Here is an 18,890-nt window from a genome sequence, read left to right on the forward strand (position 1 = left end):
GGAACCAGCTATAGAGGTAATGTATTTCTGTTGAATCCTACTGAAATAACATGTTTGGTTGCAAAGCTAGATGACAGTTGGTTATGGCATAAGAGATTTTGTCATATGAACTTTGATAGTATTGTGAGGACAAGTAGAATGTTTTCCATTAGAGATTTGTCGAAGATTGTAAAGCCTACTAACACAATTTGCAAGGAGTTTTTTTTGGCAAAACATAACAGAACTTTTCCTAGCAAGAAGTTTACCACTACAACGAAGTTGGAGATTGTACACATAGATCTTAGCGGTCCTACAAAGACTAAAGGATTCTATGGCGAAGTTGGAGATTGTACACACAGATCCCAGTGGTCCTACAAAGACTAAAGGATTCTATGGTGAAAGGTATTTTATGATTCTAGTGGATGATTTTTCTAGAATGATGTGGGTTGCATTTCTTAAAAAGAAATCGGAGGCATCTGACAAGTTCAAGATATTCAAGAATAGAGTTGAGAATGACACAAACAAGACAACTCATGAACTGTGGTTTGGTCACTCACCTACAATTAAGTATTTTAGAATATTTAGAAGTAAGTGTTACATAAAGAATGATTATGATATTGGTAAGTTTGATGCTAGAAGTGATGAAGGTATGTTTCTTGGTTATTCATTGAAAAGCAAGGCTTACAGATGTTATAATCAGAGAACTAAGACTATTATGGAAAGTGCAAATGTGAGAATTGATGAGAAGTTCAGAATACAAGAGAGAATAGTTGATTACAATTCAAATGATGATGTTGTTACTAAGCCAAGGAATGATGAGATATTTTTTGAGACTAACAATGATTTGCAAAATGAAGGAGAACCAAGGCAGGAACAAAGCTCAGAACCTTCAATGGAACCAAGAGTTGAGATAGCAACTCCTTTAGAAAAGGACATGATAAAGGATCACCCATCCGAATAGATCATAGGAAGCAAAGATAAAGGTCTGATGACAAGAAGCAGAATAAATGAAGAACTATGCTTGATATCTCAAGTTTAACCAAAAAATGCAGATGAAGCATGCAAAGATGATTACTGGAAACAAGCCATGAAAGAGGAATGGATCAAATAGAAAAGAATGGAACATGGGAATTGGTCCCTAGACCAGTAGACAAGAATGTGATAAGAACCAAATGGGTATTTCAGAACAAGATGAATGAACAAGGAGAAGTTGTAAGAAACAAAGCAAGATTGGTATGTAAAGGTTACTCACGGCAAGAAGGAATAGATTATGAAGAGACATATGCTCCGGTGGCTAGAATAGAAGCAATAAGACTATTTTTAGCCTATGCAGCATAAAAGAAATTCAAAATATATCAGATGAATGTCAAGTCAACATTTTTGAATGGAGAACTCGAAGAAGAGCTATACATTGAACAGCCTGAAGGATATACTTTAACAAATGACAAAGATATTGTATGCAAATTGAGGAAAGTATTGCATGGATTGAAGCAAGCATCCAGAACCTAGTATGCAAAGTTAGACAAGCATTTGACAAAGCTCAGACATAGCAAAAGTATGGCAGATAGCAATCTGCATTGGAAAGAAATTAATAATGGTTTGATGATTTTGGTAATATTTGTTGATGACATTATATTTGAAGGTAATGATGAAGAAAGCAAAAAGTTTGCAAAAGAAATGAAGAAAGAATTTGAAATGAGTATGATAGGAGAAATGAAATATTTACTAGGATTGTAAATAGTACAGAATAAAGAAGGAATCTTTATTTCTCAAACTAAGTATTTAAAGAATTTACTAAAAAGGTTTGGTTTGGAAACATGTAAACCTGTTGGAACACCTATGGTAACTGGACATAAGTTATCTACAAAGGATGAGAGACCTACTATTGAGCAAAAGAAGTACAGATCTATGATCGGAGGATTGCAATATCTGACTCACACAAGGCCGGATATAGCAAATGCAGTTGGAATTGTTGCAAGATTCCAGGCTGATCCCGGAGAAGCACATTATGCAGCAGTAAAAAGGATATTTAGATATTTGAAAGGAACTTCAAAATTTGGATAATGGTATGACAGAGCTAATGAATTTACTCTAAGTGTTTATAATGATGCAGATTGGGTAGGCAGTATGGATGACAGAAAAAGCACCAGTGGAGGAGCCTTCTTTCTTGGAGGAAGATTGGTTTCTTAGTTAAGCAAGAAACAGGATTGTACATCTCAAAGTACCACAAAAGTAGAGTATGTTGTAGCAGCAAATAATTGCAATCAAGTTATTTGGATGAAACAAATGCTAAAGGATAGAAATCAGTGAACCTGTTGTTATTCATTGTGACAACACAAGGACGGTAAATATGCCTAAGAATCCAGTGTTGCATTCGACGACTAAGCACATTTCTATTAAGTATCATATGTTGAGAGAAAAAGTTGCAGAAAAAGAAATTAGATTGGAGTATGTAAGCACAAAAGAGCAAATTGCAAATATATTTACTAAGCCTCTTCCCAAAGAGACTTTTGAGTATTTGCTAGATATGCTTGGGGTTATGCCCCTTACTACATTAGAGTAGAAGATGCAAGAATGCATCAGTCTAGGTTAACAAAGCAAAACTGTTTGTTTGGATTGGATGTTGAGCTTCCTATATGGGGGAGTATCTGTGATGGACAGAGTCATCTAGGACTCTTGATTGATATTGTTGTAAACAATGTCTTTTGACACTCGAGCTAAATAAGTATCAGTTGATTGTAGAGATATGGGTTGCAGAAACCTTTGACGTTGATGTCAATGGGGGAGAAGTTTGGCATGAAAAACATTATGCTAAATGGGGAGAAGTATTATGCTAAGAAGAAAAGTTTGGCAGTATGCTAAGTAAGATGTTCGGCATAAGCACAATGTGCGGAATAACAGTTTGGTATAGAGTCAATTGAGGTATATCAATGGGAGAGTATGATTACGGAATAACAGTTTGGTATAGAGCACATTGAGGTATATCCATGGGTGAGTATGATTAATGAAAAGGATTTGTGAAAGATCTCTGATGGATCTCTTCCGCTGATCTACTGTAATTTTATATTTTTAAAAATGTTTTCCCTATTTATTAAAATTTTCTTGCAGAGCTAGACAAAAGTTGCAGAAGGGTTTGATTGTTTTATATTTTTGATAATTTCTCAATAAGTAATAACAGAAGTACAATAACATGAACCAGTTCTGAAAATGTATTCCATATACATTTAAAGCAAAGTCGCTTCAAACAGATTTTTTGAATATACGCCTAATATGTAACCAGATCAAGATTTACAATAATATCCAGATGATTACAACCAAGAATAAAGCTAACCTGAGGGCATGAAGGTGAAATATGAGCCCAGAAGGAAGCTATGGTCAGAATCCAACTCTCAAATGTTGTACGTGAAAAAGTAGATCGCTGCCAAGCGTGGCCATACAGCTGCAAAGTGCCCACACATGGGTAAAATACCCAAACCCCAGCTAAAACTCCAACTCAATACTACGTTTCCCAGAAGAAACAAGGCACAATCTCCACGATGCTTCTGACTGCAAGAATCCAAACCACTGTTTTGGGGGCTACGTCCCAAACAGGCAAAGCAAGTGGGTTTGGCATCCCAAATGCTGAAAGCTCAATCAAAGCCCAAAACACAAATCCAAAATGTAATATGTCAATAATGCCTTCGAACTTTATCTTTCCCTCCTTATAACCCACTAAACTTAGCTCGAACCCCATGTGGCATTGGGTTATAAAATAATATATTTCTCATTTTTAAAGTTGTCAAGGATCTAGAAAATGACATTTTTCCCAATAGAAAGAAATCCGTTCATCGAAATGCTTTGAGTCAAAAGAGAAATATTTATAAAAATTCAAGAGCTTTCCAACAAGCTATTACACCAAGGGATATTCACCCAAATGAGGCTCAAAAACCCCTTATTACTCCAAAATGGCTATAACTTAGCCTTATTTAAATTATTAAAATGTAAACTTAGGAGAATATTTAAATATATTAAAATATTTTCCAAATAGCGAATTGATAGCCAAAACACCTCTACAAGGTGAAATTGAACTCGTCACCTCCTGTGACTGATGCTAGATAATCTAAAATAACTGACAGTCCCATCCCTCAAAATTAGGGATACTCCTAAAAAAATAGGAGTGTCTCTGAATCTCCCAAAACTAAAACCATAGAATGATCTCGTAGAGACTCAAGAATGTAACCCATCTCCACCTCCTAAAATGTAGGAAACCCCTCCTAAAATTTAGGAACTACTTTCAACTGCTCTCCTATTGTCTGAAACTCCAAATCCAAACACTGTGTACCCTGACTGAGTCCCTAAAAATCACTGCCAACCTACGGGACTCTAATGATAGGCCAACTCTATCGTCTCTAATGTCCACTTTAGAAAAGGGACATGACAATTTGAAGATGGACAATCTTTTGTTGGTATTCTTGGAATTAGATGTCTTTCATCTCTGTTGCCATCAATGTCAAAGGGGGAGAATGTTGGAAGATTGGTTTGATCATGATATGTTACATTCATGACTGAGTTTGTCATTGATGTCAATATAGCATGTTTGATGTCTTTTGTGGTATCTGATAGAAGAACAACGGATAGATCAAGTTTATACGGATGACTAGTTGAGCATGATAACCACCCGAGGTTATGGGAGATACGTCTGAGTATCTAGCATATGCAGTTAATGTCGGAAGCAGAAAGGATAACTCTAGAAGAAGTTATGTAGGTTTTGGTGATAACTGTTCTAAGATAGAGTTTGCAAAGGCATGTTCTAGTAAACTTGTTATATCTCGTAGCAGAGTTGATATCTTGAGGATCGAGGTTGAGGACATGGAGAACTCATGTTGAGGATGACGTGGATAAGCTCACTTGTCATAATATAGCGTGTACAGAAAGTTATTCAAGTTGCAAGATGAAACATTTGTGTTATCACTAAATGTAACGTGTTCTTAATGTGGTCCTATAATAATTAATTGAGAAGGACTAGCAACCGACTCAAGGAATTGTTTGATGAACTTGGTATAAAGGAAGGATATTTTCCTTTATCATGGTATGGTATATGCAAATTGTGAATGTTCGGAAAGCAGTAGAGAGTGCGGAATGCAAAGTTGAGCAGAGCAGTACAGAAGTGAAGGAAACTTCATTGCCAAGGTTTTGCTAAGTGATATGAGATTTGGTATTCAAATCCAAGGTTCGTGACTTGGTCTACAATGTTTGATAGTGATTGGTTCAGTTGACAGGACAGAGGAAAGAACAAGGAAAGAAGAAAATAACAGTAAACTATTTGTTTGAGTAGTGAGTTCTTCTTGTAGTTGAAATTGCATGTTTGGGCAGTGGGCTCTTCTTGCATACATAGTACTACAACTCCTAACAGGTTGGCACAACTCCTAACAACGTTGAAATCTACTAACAGGGATTCAAAGTTTCCTAACAGGGACTCATTGTACTAAATGTTGTAATAGACTCCTAACACGGTCCATCCTCTAACAAAGAATATTTATATTAGTACATCATCTTGTGGACATCATTCCCACTGGAGCTTTCCCTCTGAACAAGGATTTCCCTAGTAAACATATCTAGTGTATTTGTTTATGTGCATCTTTGTATGGTTGCTATTTACTTTGGTTGAATGGTTAAGTTTGTTTAAAGAAGATAACTGTTTTAATTGTTGGATAACTGATTCACCCCGCCCTCTCAATTATCTTGGTGGACTATTGTTTCTAACATTATAGACTTCCCTTGACTACTTTCCCGCAGATGCTTCCCTAGGGTACTTTCCCTTAGATTCCATCAAGTGTTTTCCTCAAGTGCTTCCCTCGGGTGGTTTTCCTTGGGTACTTTCCCTTGGGTACAGTGGATCATAACGTGTGGTGGAAAACTTCGGTGTACTATTGAATATATTGCAAATACGTTTTTACCTAGCATCAACAGTGTCTAATTTTTCTTGCATGTCTCGTGAGAATAAGTCTCCTTGTGAATTCTTATCAATTTCTATCTAATGGACTACAGTTTCTCCCACTCATGAATTGTGTGACATTCTCTATACAACACCATAGAGCCCACTCCACACCTCATCAATGGCCTTGAAACATGGGCCAAATTGGAAAGTCGAATTAAGGTGATAAGCAACTACATATTTAGGCCTGTGACGAAGATTGCGTCATCGTTGATCAATGACATCCCATATGGGACAATATTTATCCCAATTCCCTACGTAAAAATATCTAATGGCCTCTTTTGAAAGATCCCTGATAGATGCCCTTGCTGATCTACTGTAGTTTTTAAATTAATAAACTATATTTTCTTGTGATTTCTTTGATGGTCTTTGAAAATAGATAGAAGTTGCAGAAAGTTTTGTTTTTGTTCTGTGGTTTTTGATAGTTTTCACAATAGTAATGAATAATTAACAATAAACATGAGAGGAGACTGAAAATAAATAAGAACATAGAGTCAAATCAGAATTGCTATAAATCGTACCAGGCAGATTTCTTATTTATAAAGCCAAATAATAAATCCAATGCAGTTCCAAGGAACTTACACCCAACAATGATGCCAAACTACTGCAAATGGCAACCGTAAGACTACAAGGAATCACGTCCCAGCTGAAAGAATCAATTTGTAACGCTGAAACCATAAATCTGTAACCCGAATCCACAATAACAAATGGTATACTCTATCCCTGATAGCAACGCACACTGTCTGAAGAATGCAATGCCAATAACTGCTGAAGGCTACGTCCCAGCCAATCTAGAACCTGAGGTTTGCGTCCCAGATGAAGAATTGCTCTCTCAGAGCCAATTCACAAAAACAAGTTTTTCAATATGCAAAAGATGATCTTAGAATGAAGCTTCCATCTCCTTATAACCCCCTCTCAATTGCGAATCGAACCCTAAGTGTCTCCAAGTGGTGTTGTGTGGTGAAAATGTTATAATTTCTTATTTTGAAGTGGTCATGTTACTAGAAAATGACCTTTTTCCTTATAGATAGAATTTCATTCACTGAAATGCCTTGAGACCAAAGAGAAAGATTTAGAGAATTTTGAGACCTTTCCAACGAGCTATCACACCATAGGATGCGCATCCAGATGAGGCCAAAAAACCCCTTATTACTCCAAAATGGCTAAAACTTAACTTTATTTAATTTATTTGATCACCAACTTAGGAAATATTAAAATATATTAAAATATTTCCCAAATGGTCTCAAAAGGCCCAAAATGACTAATCAAACATGAATCTGACCTTGTCACCTATCTGTGACTAATGCTGAACAAGATGGGTCAACTGGCAGTCCATCCCTAAAATCTAGGGATGCTCCTAAAGAGTAGGAGACAGCCCCAATCAACCAAAATTGAGTCTCAATGACTCTGCCCTACTATGTGCACCTCTGAGAGAATTGCCACTATACTGGGAGTTCCTCCTAAAAAATAAGAATGCCTCCTAAAAAATAGGAGATGCACTCTAAGTTTCAAAAACGTTCGCCGAGGTCTCCAAATGCTTCCTAAACCACTCCTAGTCAATCCCTACAAATTAGGAATCCCTCCTAAATTGTAGGAAACTATTGTCTACTGCTCCAAACTACTTGGGAAGCTCATGCATGACTCTCAAAGCCCCTCGTTTGGTTCCCTCTACGCTCTGTTGGCCTATGGGATCCAGATAATAGATCAACCCTGCTAGAAATGTTGTCACTAAGGAAGGGCAGAAATTGGGGACATGACAGATCAAAAGCAAAATCAACAATCCAGATTGGATCCTAGAAACCCTATTTAGGGTTGCCACCCCATCAAGCAATGAGAAAATGCCACCTCGTCGATAGACCAATGAAAAAAAAGAAAAATGGCAACCAATGAAAAGGCACCAAAATGGTAGCCAATCAGAATTAGACACTTGTCCTACCCTAGAAGAAAGAGAAATTGCCACTTGGGTTTACATCAAATGATCTTATAATATAGTTCTACCGCTTTCTTTCATCTTTTTAGCCGAAGCAATGAACTTAGCTAGCTTTTCGTTGACTTCCTTCATGGGAAGGCAAAGTGTGTGCTTCATCTTGAGCTCAATTGAATTCATCATATTGCTTCCTGCTTGCAATGTCTTCTCACGGTCCTCATATTCTTTTGCATATCCAATAAAGGCATTGAGGGAGGAAAAGGTGCCCAAATGTTTCTCCTTGATGGAAACCTTCCCCAACTCATCCAATCTTGACCCAAATTCTGCCTCATTGATGTTCTCCTCTTATCCACTTGAATTAACCTCTTTGGCCTCTAGCCCCAAATATTCTCAAATCATTTCCTCCAAATTTGCTTTCCTTGAAATTCACTCTTCCTTGAGATTCACTTTTCAATTTTCATCGCCTCTAAATCAAATAAAAGAGGTAGGACCCCATGTAGAATTGCTTTTGATTTTGTACGGTCCTAAGTTGCAATTCTAGGTTCTTGCTTATGATCCTAGCCCAATCAAATCTTCTTTTCCTTTTTCAATTTCATCAATAAAGAAGTACATCCAGTTTCTGAATTGCATACCTTGAGCTAGGCCCATGATCTGGCTAAGAAGCGGAATGAGATCTCCATACTCTAATTTGAAATCTTCCATGGTGAGCCTTGATGACCTAGTGACTCCTCTCTTGCCTTTCTGTAGCCAATCCTACATTTGTAGATCTTTGCCATGGGGAATTGTCCTACCTTTAGTCTGTGCTTTACCTGTATCATATTTACTATACCGACATTGGTATCTGTTATTCGCCTCATTTTCGAAAAGAAAGTTTCTTTGGGCATCATGTCCTCTTTGTCTTTCTTAGTATTTGTTCCCCTAGGGTTCCTGCTTGCACTAACATCTACTATCCTAAACACTTATTTCTGCCCCTTGGTTCTAAGTGATATGGACTACCCTTATCGATCTCCAACCTTCTTTCTATCGATGGATTCTACACTTATTTCTACCTCACCAAATGCCCTATCACTACACTTATCAATCTTCAATCCTCAACCTAGGGGTGGGACTACCACTTATTTTTGCCTCGCCTTTGCCTTAGGATGGACTACACTTATATCTCCCTCTCCAATACCTAAGATGGTCTAGCTTATTTCTGCCTCTTCAAATGTCCTATCATGGATTCTACACTTATCAATCTCCAAACTTCAACCTATGATAGGATGATAAAGTGGTGGATGATGAATGCAAGAAGAACCAAGGGAGACAATATCTAGACAAGAACGAATGAGAGAAATCAGCTTAAGGGCCCCTTTCAACTCTAAATGATTTGAAGTTACCTTTACCAATGGCCGGGTCTTCTTTTTGAATTTAGGATCAGACTTAAGATTTTCAAACCCCTTGCAAATCTTGAGGCCCTAGCTGAAAAATCAGAATTTAGTGCTCTTGGAATTGTCCACCATTTGAAAATTTAGCCCTCCAAGCGAGAATGTGAAGTCATGGCAAGTGAAATAAGACCTTGGAATTCTGTCCACCTTATGCAAATACTGAAAATGCTTATTAAAACTCCTTGTCTAGGGCACCAAAATGTGAGAAAATCTGCCCTTATGTTGTCCAAATCAGACTTGATCAAATTCTTGAAATTGTCATTGAAATACTTGATCTAGAGCACAAAACAATGTCCTCAAATCTGCCTTCAAGATCCTTCAAAAAAATTGCCAATAGTAGAAGATGTCAATGAAAATTGCTAGAGTTTAGTTATGACCCAACTAGGGCATGAAGTGCTGCAATAAAACTTGTCAAACCAGGCCCTCAAATTTGTCATAAATGATATAAATCAGATCTCCAAAACACTATCCAAATTCTGTCCAAAATGCCCTAGAAGTTGCCGCCAATAAAACCCTAACATGCACATGTGAATTGCCCAAAATGAAGGTGCTCAAATGTGATGGATTTTGCTGCCTTATGAAAACTGGAATTGACGCCAAAGGATCAGATCTGGAAATGAAACAAATGCTGCCCAAAACAGTCCACAATGGAGGTGCTAAAACCCTAGAGACTTACCCAAAAATCGCCAAAATGGAGTGCTGAAGAAGAAGTGCAAAAATTGTCCTCTCTATTGCCAAAAATGGATGCTAACACATGCCTCAAAACCTTAGCTTGCTGCCCATGAACAGATCTAATATAAAATAGCAGCCCCTTTACAAGAAAAAAAAAATCAATCCTCCACTCAATTCACCCAAAAATCAGGCCTCCATAAAATTCACCCAAGCAAGAAAACTCTGAATTTGGCTCAAAATTGCCTAGGCTGGAAATTCGCAGCCCTAGTTTGAAGGAAAAAAAATGGTGCCAAGCCACAAGAAATCCAGTCCAATAGAAATCACTAAGTCTGAAATTATCTTCCAAGAGAAAAATCGCCAAGCTAGAGAAGAAAGCTGCTTCAAAAAATTGCCAAACAAGAGAAGGCTTGTGATGGAATGAGAAAATGGGAGAGGGAGGAGCCCTCTTATACCACTTTCCTTCCTTGAATAGGGCCTACCTGCATTGGAAGGAAATAAAATTAAATAAGAGGGATTAAATTAGCCAAATCCGAAATCACCATATGCCCTAAAATTTAAAATTTTAAAAAAAGTCATGTAGGCCTCTAATATAGCTTTAAACCTTCCCCATTGTGGACCCAATAATTTACCTTGAATTTCACACCTCTTAGGCCTTAAAATTCATTTAATTTAACACATAAAGGGGGCCAAATTAAATTTTCAAATTACAAACACCTAACCCAAAAAATATGATTTTAATTTCAACTTCACTTCCTTCTAAAATTTTGAAATACCCCCAATTAATGGCCTAGATTTAAATGCAACATTAAATTAATTTGCCTATAGTGAAATTTGCACATTTAATTGCCGGTTAGGACCAAAAATTGCAAAATAAAATTAAGAAAGCCTTGGAGATGTTAGAGTTTTCATTTAATGATGTTTTGGTGATTAAAATATCATTTAAAATTGGATTTAGCAAGCTCAAATCGATTCTCAACTTTAATTTACCAATCTTTTTTAATATTTTAAAAATTGTCAAGGCAATTTTAACCAATTTAATGCAAAATTTTGCAATTAAATCCATTTTCACTTTTGCAATCCAATTTAATTTTTTTTTTAAAATAAATCATTTTCTCTAGCTTCCAAAATCGATTTTCCAATTTTTATTTCACTATCACGAAATTTCCCTCTTCACCAAAAATTCAAGATTTTCCAAAACGATTAAATCTAAAATTTTCATTTGAAAATGTTCAAGTCTATACAATTACATCCAATTTCCAAAATCCGTTGAGTACAAAATTTACAATTTTATCCTACCGAGTATTATTCTAACCATCGAAAAAATGTTGCTTTGAAATTTGCTTAGCCTAAGGATAAAATTACAGGCTCCGGAAAATCAAGTTGGCACCGAGTGAAAAAAAGAAATCCAACCACATCCCTCCTGGCCTGAAGGCGCACAAGTTGTGAAATGTTCAAATTCGCAACCTCTGGACCGAAAAATTGCTAAGGCAACCGAAAAAAAGGGGGTACCCAAAATTTTGGGGCAATGGTGTGAAAACCTTACAACATATAGTTTCTCTCTCTCTACCCCTGCTTGAGAACTTGTGTGATTGGAACCGTATCACTATATTTATTAGTAATAGAAATTCAATCTTTGACATTAAGATGACTATACTCCAGCAAACCATAATGAGCTAAAGCATCACCAAATGATGTACTCAGATCCATCATGTGAAGTATTTTATGACAAGCTAGTCATCCTTGGATGCTAGGGGGATTATACTTGGCAAACCTAGCTCTCTAAAATGGTCACCCCATGTCTTCATTACATGAATCCTTTGAACTAGGTATAGATTATTTTTCATTAATCTTGAAGATTTCAATTCATTCTAGGATTTACATCCCTTTATTAACCCTCTTTGGTTTCTTTTTATGTTTTTACTACAAATAACCATTGGTTGTGCCTTGAGTCCAGATGGTCAACCATCCATACAATTTATTTATTTCTCATTTTTCTATAAAATACAAGCTTCAATAGATATGAAAATCAGAAACAGTCTAAAACTAGCAAAGGGGTGTCATGCTGTTTTTCGTGATTTCTGCTAATTTTTAAACTAAGTTTCTGAAATTCAAAAGGCACCAAAAATAAGCTCTCCAACTTATGAAGTCATGACTCCAAACAAATTAGTTAAAAAATAAAATACCTTCATTGGAGTCACCAGTTACATATGATAACATGGCAACCAATGGTTTGATGCCAAATGCCATTGCCGTTTCAGCAGATGCAACTGCTATACCAGCAAGCTCTTTACTAGTTGGTTCCACATTCACTGCACAATCTGCAAAAACTTGCACTTTGTCCTTTAAGCAGATGAAGATGACACTTGATGCTGTTATACCTGGTTCTGTCTAGGAAGGACCACAAGACACATAAAGTCACTTCAAGTTGATAGTTTTACACAAACTAATTACTGACATGCAACAAGTTGCACATTCCAAAGGTCATATTTCTTGTGTTAAATCATATTGAGATTGATGTTTGATGTAGAAAACATTGCAACACAAAAGCTGCTGGGATACATTTTACCTTGATAATCTGCAACGCAGGACGGATAGTATCTGCAGTTGTGTGTATAGCACCTGAAACCATACCATCTGCATCTCCAGCAGCAACTATTAATGTACCGAAATATGTTACATCCTTTGCAAGATCATATGCTTTTTCCTTTGTAATACCCTGTACAATAGAAGCAAAGTTTCGTTTTTCTGTTTATTTCTATTTTAAAAAACTTTATGGAGGTATAATTTTTCTAAATACTATCGTTACATATAAGGGTTCTATGAATAAAATCATCATTAGATGTAACTAGTAAATTCACTATAATAGCTAAGTAACAAGGAATACAATAGCAATGCTTTCTCTTTATTTTAATCTTAAACAAATAGGGAAATAAAATTTCTTAATATTGTTGCATAATTGAAGCTAGAGCAAGTTTAATCAAAAAACAGAGCAGTACATTCTTTAAAGGCAATAATGGAAATAATTTGCAGAGGCAAGACTAAAGCATCAACAAGGGAAGAAACCAAATGATATGAAATCAACTCTTGCTTTTTAAGATAACCTAAGTCTGTTGTTTTCATGTCTCCAATTCCTCATCCACTTGAGTTTGGGCTTTAAAGGAAATAGATCAATCCAACATTTGGTTTGTTTAAGAAATGATTTTAATAGTTACTGTTGATGTAATTTCTGCTTATACTCAAGCACTTTAGTTGTTAGTATTTTCCTTTTCATAATTATGATTTAGTTTTAGAATGAAGATATTTAGGATTCTTGTGTCTTAATCTTATAGCAGAATATTAAATGTGAGATTAACACACCTACAGTCCTACATAATTGTGAATTGTGATGTCCTTTCTTTTTAACCAATTCTACTAGAGCATCAAGACATTTTGTGGACAAGAAGTGGTAGTCCTTGGACACTCACAGTAGATAGAAGCTAGTAGAGTAGATTTAGCTAGAATACATTTTAGTATGGTAGGAGAATAAGGAGTGAGGAAACTGTATGTCTTATAAAATGAAACAGTTTCGTAGTCATTAGACAAAGAAAAAGTTGACGATCACCTTCAAATAGGAATGAGATTATTATGACAGTTACATACCTTTGACATCATCATAAAAAGATAAAATAAACATCGAGTATCAACAACCTATCCACATGAAATTTATAAAGATTGTTATAGATCAGAGATGAAGATACAGAAGTGAATTTCGTCTACACCGACTATTGATTATATAATTTCATATACAGATGGATAAGCAAATTCTGTAAGGATATTTAGACAGGACGAAGGATTGACCAATGGGATAGTAGCGTGAATGAGCAGATATAATCAATTGGGATAACTCGTCAACAAGTAAGCACGATGGTGTCAATGAAAAAGGCATCAACAAGAAGATTGATTGATTAATTGTAGTAACCCCAACCGATTATAACTTCTTCAACCACAAATTCTTCTCTAATTCACTTGTTTGACATTTTGTCAAACACTTTGCAAGCAAGCTCTTATACCACTTAAAATCCTGTGCAATTCTGAATTTTATTTCCTGATCGCTAACTTGAGAATTTCGTCAAACATTTTGCACACAAGGATATATATATATATATATATATATATATATATATATATATATATATATATATATATCTCTGATTGCTAACTTGAGAATTTCTTCAAACATTTTGCACACAAGGGATATATATATATATATATATATATATATATATCTCTGATTGCTAACTTGAGAATTTCGTCAAACATTTTGCACACAAGGGATATATATATATATATATATATATATATATAATCTGATTTTTTTCTAAATACCGAACTTTAATTGATACGCTTGCAAAAACTCCAACAACTGACAACAAAATGTTTTTGTATTTTTTTGAATCATAGAGCATTGACTATAAATGAGAAAATATGCATCTATATCAATAAGACATTAGGGCAACAACTCTGATGTAAAATTCTGATATAAATCAAATTACAAATTATCTCTACATGCCCTAAAATATTGAAATCCAACCTCCATGCATTACAAATGAAATAGATAGGAACTTGGAAAACTGCTCAAGGCAATCTAGATTTTTTCTGTAGCAAGATCCTGTAGCAGCAATGACACTATAGCAACGTCACTGTAGCAAGGTGACTGTAGCAGCAATACTATAGCAGAGTTCTTGTAGCAATATCCAACTTATTCCTTCTCCACAAATCTGGCCCTAGGCCACAAATCTGGCACAATGAAAAGACTGATTTGTCTTCTCCAACAGTCGCAACCTTTTAGAAAATATTTCACCACCTCAGTTATGCAAATCAATGGGAGTGTTCGTTCCCAATTATCAATGTAACAACTGTAGAAAACCTTGGCTCTACAAGCTATCCGGAAGAGTAGATGGCAACACATTCGATGCTCAACAATGAGGCTGCCCTCCCTATTTATTCTTTTCCTCCAATAGATGGACCTCCTTCTAGAAGAAATAAAATAATATTTAATTCCTCCTTCTAGAAGATTCTTTTAATTTATTTAATTAGCTATCCAGAAGAGTAGATGGCAACACATTCGATGCTCAACAATGAAGCTGGCCTCCCTATTTATTCTTTTCCTCCAATAGATGGACCTCCTTCTGGAAGAAATAAAATAATATTTAATTCCTCCTAGAAGATTCTTTTAATTTTTTTAATTAAACGAATGAAATTACATGTAAGTGCAGATTGAGGGTAAGATTACATGTAATCACATGTGGAGAATGGGATGCAATTCTTAAAGTGCCTTTGCATATTGTAAAAACATACTTTTGTGATGCTCATGCAAAACACACTCTAGGAGTGCTTTGGCATATTTTTAAAAATTGGACTTTTCATCTAGATGCAAAACACATTCTAGGACGGGCAATGTATATTTTAAAAACATGTTAAAATAAGACTTTTAATGCAAAATGCATTCTCTGGAGGTCATTGCATATTTTAAAAACACTCAAATATGCAAGTCTCACTCTAGAAGGCCCATTGCACATTTTCAGTTGCATGCATTTACATGCCTTTCGTTCAAAAACATGGTCTCTAGAAGTATTTGCATATTTACATGCAAATGAGTTGAAAGACATGTTTTGCACAACTTAAGTGATCAATTAAGCACATGTTTAATTGATTTTTTATGAAATATCACTTAATTGAGTCAAAAATAACATTTGCTTAATAGAATTAACATATTAAGAGCAAATATTATTTCAAAAAGTAATATTTAACTTAGATGTTTCATATAAAACATAAAGTTACACAAAACAAAAATCAAACAATATAATTAATAGTCACTTAAGTGAAAAATTAAAAAGCAACTCAACTCAAAAATATAACATTAAGTGCTCTATAGTTACTTTAGTGTTAAATTTAAATCATAAAGTAACTTAAAAACATAACATAAAGTGATTTATGTTATATTTTTCAAAAACTAAATGTCAACATTAAAATATAACATGATATTTTAAATTATGCAATTGCATCTGGAGAGTCCACCTTTTGGGTACTAAAATGGTCATATCTTTTGACTGTCAAACCTGATAAAGCCCTAAGATATATTGAATCAAAAGGAAAATCGAAAGCAAGGGTTTGAACAAAATTAAAAGACTCAACACATTAAAACACACTTTTAAACACAAAAAAGGACATTGAAGGCTTCAAAAACCAAGCATAAGCTCACCAAACAGAAAAATGAAAAAGACTTGACAAAAGCCTTCAATAAAAAGGTTCATTATATGAATTGAAGTCAATTGATCGATCAATATTAACCAATTAAATAACGAAGTAATCTTAGAGAAATGCGAAACTAAGTTGAATAAGTTTCATATTATTACCTACATTTTGTGGTGACAAAATGTAGGACAACAGAGAGCATTCTTGAATATCGGCCACAGAAGGCACACCTGAGTGTTGGCCACAGAGGGCATTCTTCATGGATGTCAGTTATAGAGGATGTTCTTAGTGAACATTGTCATGCTTGGTAGAGGGCGCTTTTGGTGAGTGTCGTCATTCTTGGCAAATGGCCTTCTTGAAAAGCATCGTCGTTTTTGATAGAGGATGTTCTTAGTGAATGTCACCATGTTGGGCAAAGGGTGTTCTTAGTGAGCACCACCATAATTGGCAAAGGGTGTTCTTAGTGAGAGTCATCATTATTGGCAGAGGGCTTTCTTAGTGAGCATTGCCATTCTTGGCAGAGGACATTCTTAAAGATTGTTGTCATTATTGGCAAAGGGCATTCTTGAGATTCTATATTTCAAAAGCTTATTGAGCAATGCATCAAGGAAGAAGTGCTACAACAAATAAAGATAACTAGATAAATTTATTTATTTTTGAATTGTTTTCTAAATTGAATAATATGGTAAAGTATTTCCAATTTGATAATTTTATATGTATTAATGTATTGCAATTCTAACCTCAAGCTGAAATCACCATTGTAGGATTACTGGATAACATATTGACATAGTAAGTCACCACTTACATTGCAAGATTTAAACTGCTTAAGAACAAGCAATTTTGGTAAGGGCGGGCTCTAATGCCCCTTCCAGAATAGAGTTTAATAATAAATTGAAATTAAATTAATGAACAAATTAATTATAAATAATAGTTTTACAATGTAATCAAGAAATATTATAAAATAATATTATGTCTTAATTATATATATTATAATATTATACTAGACCAATATGATATTATAAAACAATATCAATCCATATAATTTCCATCGATATAATATCATTGATAATAATCATCAATAATATAATCTAACCATTAAAGATTTGACAGTATTGATCTCGTTAAGAAATGTCACCAATGTCCTTGAGACAGCCACACTACCACCATGAGTCACATCTATTTGGTGAGACACAAGACTACAAAGCAATATAAGTATGGAGAAGAAAATAATTCAGGGAAATCATAGAAAGACAGGAAACTTTGTTGATACATAGATACACAACGAATAAGTGCTAGGGGGAACTTGGAAGGAGGCATAAAACAATTCGCAGGTGACTGGCAATAATGGAGTAATTCATACTCAATGTTAGTGAGGCTTAGGATATACCCAGCAGGAGAAAGAAAAGAAGAATACACATCAATGTATGAGAAATACAAAAGAGATTATTACAAATTCAGCATAGAGATTAGGCAAAGTGGGTACCAAGAGATGTCCACTGGTGAGAACAGAAGAAAGGAGTCCATTGTCGGCAATCATTGAAGAATTTTGGCAACCACATAAAAGACAAATTGAAAACCATTACACTCACACAATTGAAACTGTTTACCACATAGATTAATTGATTAATGCACACAAACAATGAAAAAGAACAACAACAGTACTTCATTTATCATTCGCATATGCCAAGAGATTACATACAGATCATCAAATAAGATGATTTACAATGATCCCAAACAAGGTATAAATACTTTCCGAAGAACCTTTCCGAAGGTATCCGTCGGCTACATAACAATACTAATCTACCCATCGGCTACAAAATCTTTACCGACAACACCCTATTGGCTACACAATACTTACAGACGGCATCATCCCCCCCAAAAGAAAAAGTCGTCTCCGGATGACAATTACAAAATATCCAATACAAATTAACAAACAAAATACATTAACTGACTAACTACAATAAGATAATCTATTTTTCTCACATCACTTTCACATTTGTCCCGTGCCTGCACCAAACTGGTCTCCAACTCACATTGCATTTGTAGCCTCTGCTAACACAATACTGTCTCCTTAATCAAGCTGACCTTGATAGCCACCCATGCCGCTTTCTCTGCTTCCAACTTCTGGGTACCCTGAGCCAAGTGTCGTTGTACTGTCTTTAACTGGATGATCAGCTCCTCCTGAGCTCTCTATGCATCCACCAAAACAACCTCATGTCCAACACCTACTCCAAGTGCCTCTGGTACACAGACACTCCATGCCTGCAGCAGGTCCAGGTCTCATCAACTGCTCACACTTCCCACAACTGATAACCGCAGCAACTGGGGGTCTAGGGGGCATCGCCCCCAGCAGGGTCGACCCCTCGCAATACAGGGCAGGGTCGAGGGCCAACGCCCCTCGCCACCAAGACCAAATTAGCACTCCGAAACCCACACAAAACTTCATGGAACATACTATTTTTATCATTTTCCTCTGATTCCACACTCTTTTTGGCAACTGCTTATGTTTTCCCTTCCCTTTGGCATCATTTGTTACTCGTTCCAAACTGTTTCAATCTGTCGTCTTTTTTTTCTTTTCCTTTTTGCTCCTTCCTAGAATGTTGAATGTTGCAACCCGCGGGGATAATACTACGCCAAAGTTGGAGAAGTGAACCCATCACCGATGCAAATAACACCG

General features: G+C 35.6%; 1 protein-coding gene across 1 annotated transcript in view; it reads right to left on the minus strand.

Annotated features, from left to right (window-relative positions):
- LOC149558056 (uncharacterized) overlaps positions 1-18,890 on the minus strand; it is a 233,979-nt gene that overhangs the window by 102,935 nt on the left and 112,154 nt on the right. The window contains exons 5-6 of the mRNA XM_089832467.1: positions 12,546-12,695; positions 12,163-12,367 (exon numbers count right to left, since the gene is read on the minus strand). Coding sequence (XP_089688593.1) covers positions 12,163-12,367; positions 12,546-12,695 — 355 coding nt within the window. The remainder of the gene's footprint in view (positions 1-12,162; positions 12,368-12,545; positions 12,696-18,890) is intronic.

Source organism: Cupressus sempervirens, chromosome 5, assembly GCF_028749045.1.
Source record: "Cupressus sempervirens isolate cs-2001-9-10 chromosome 5, ASM2874904v1, whole genome shotgun sequence".
NCBI classification, from domain to species: Eukaryota; Viridiplantae; Streptophyta; class Pinopsida; order Cupressales; family Cupressaceae; genus Cupressus; species Cupressus sempervirens.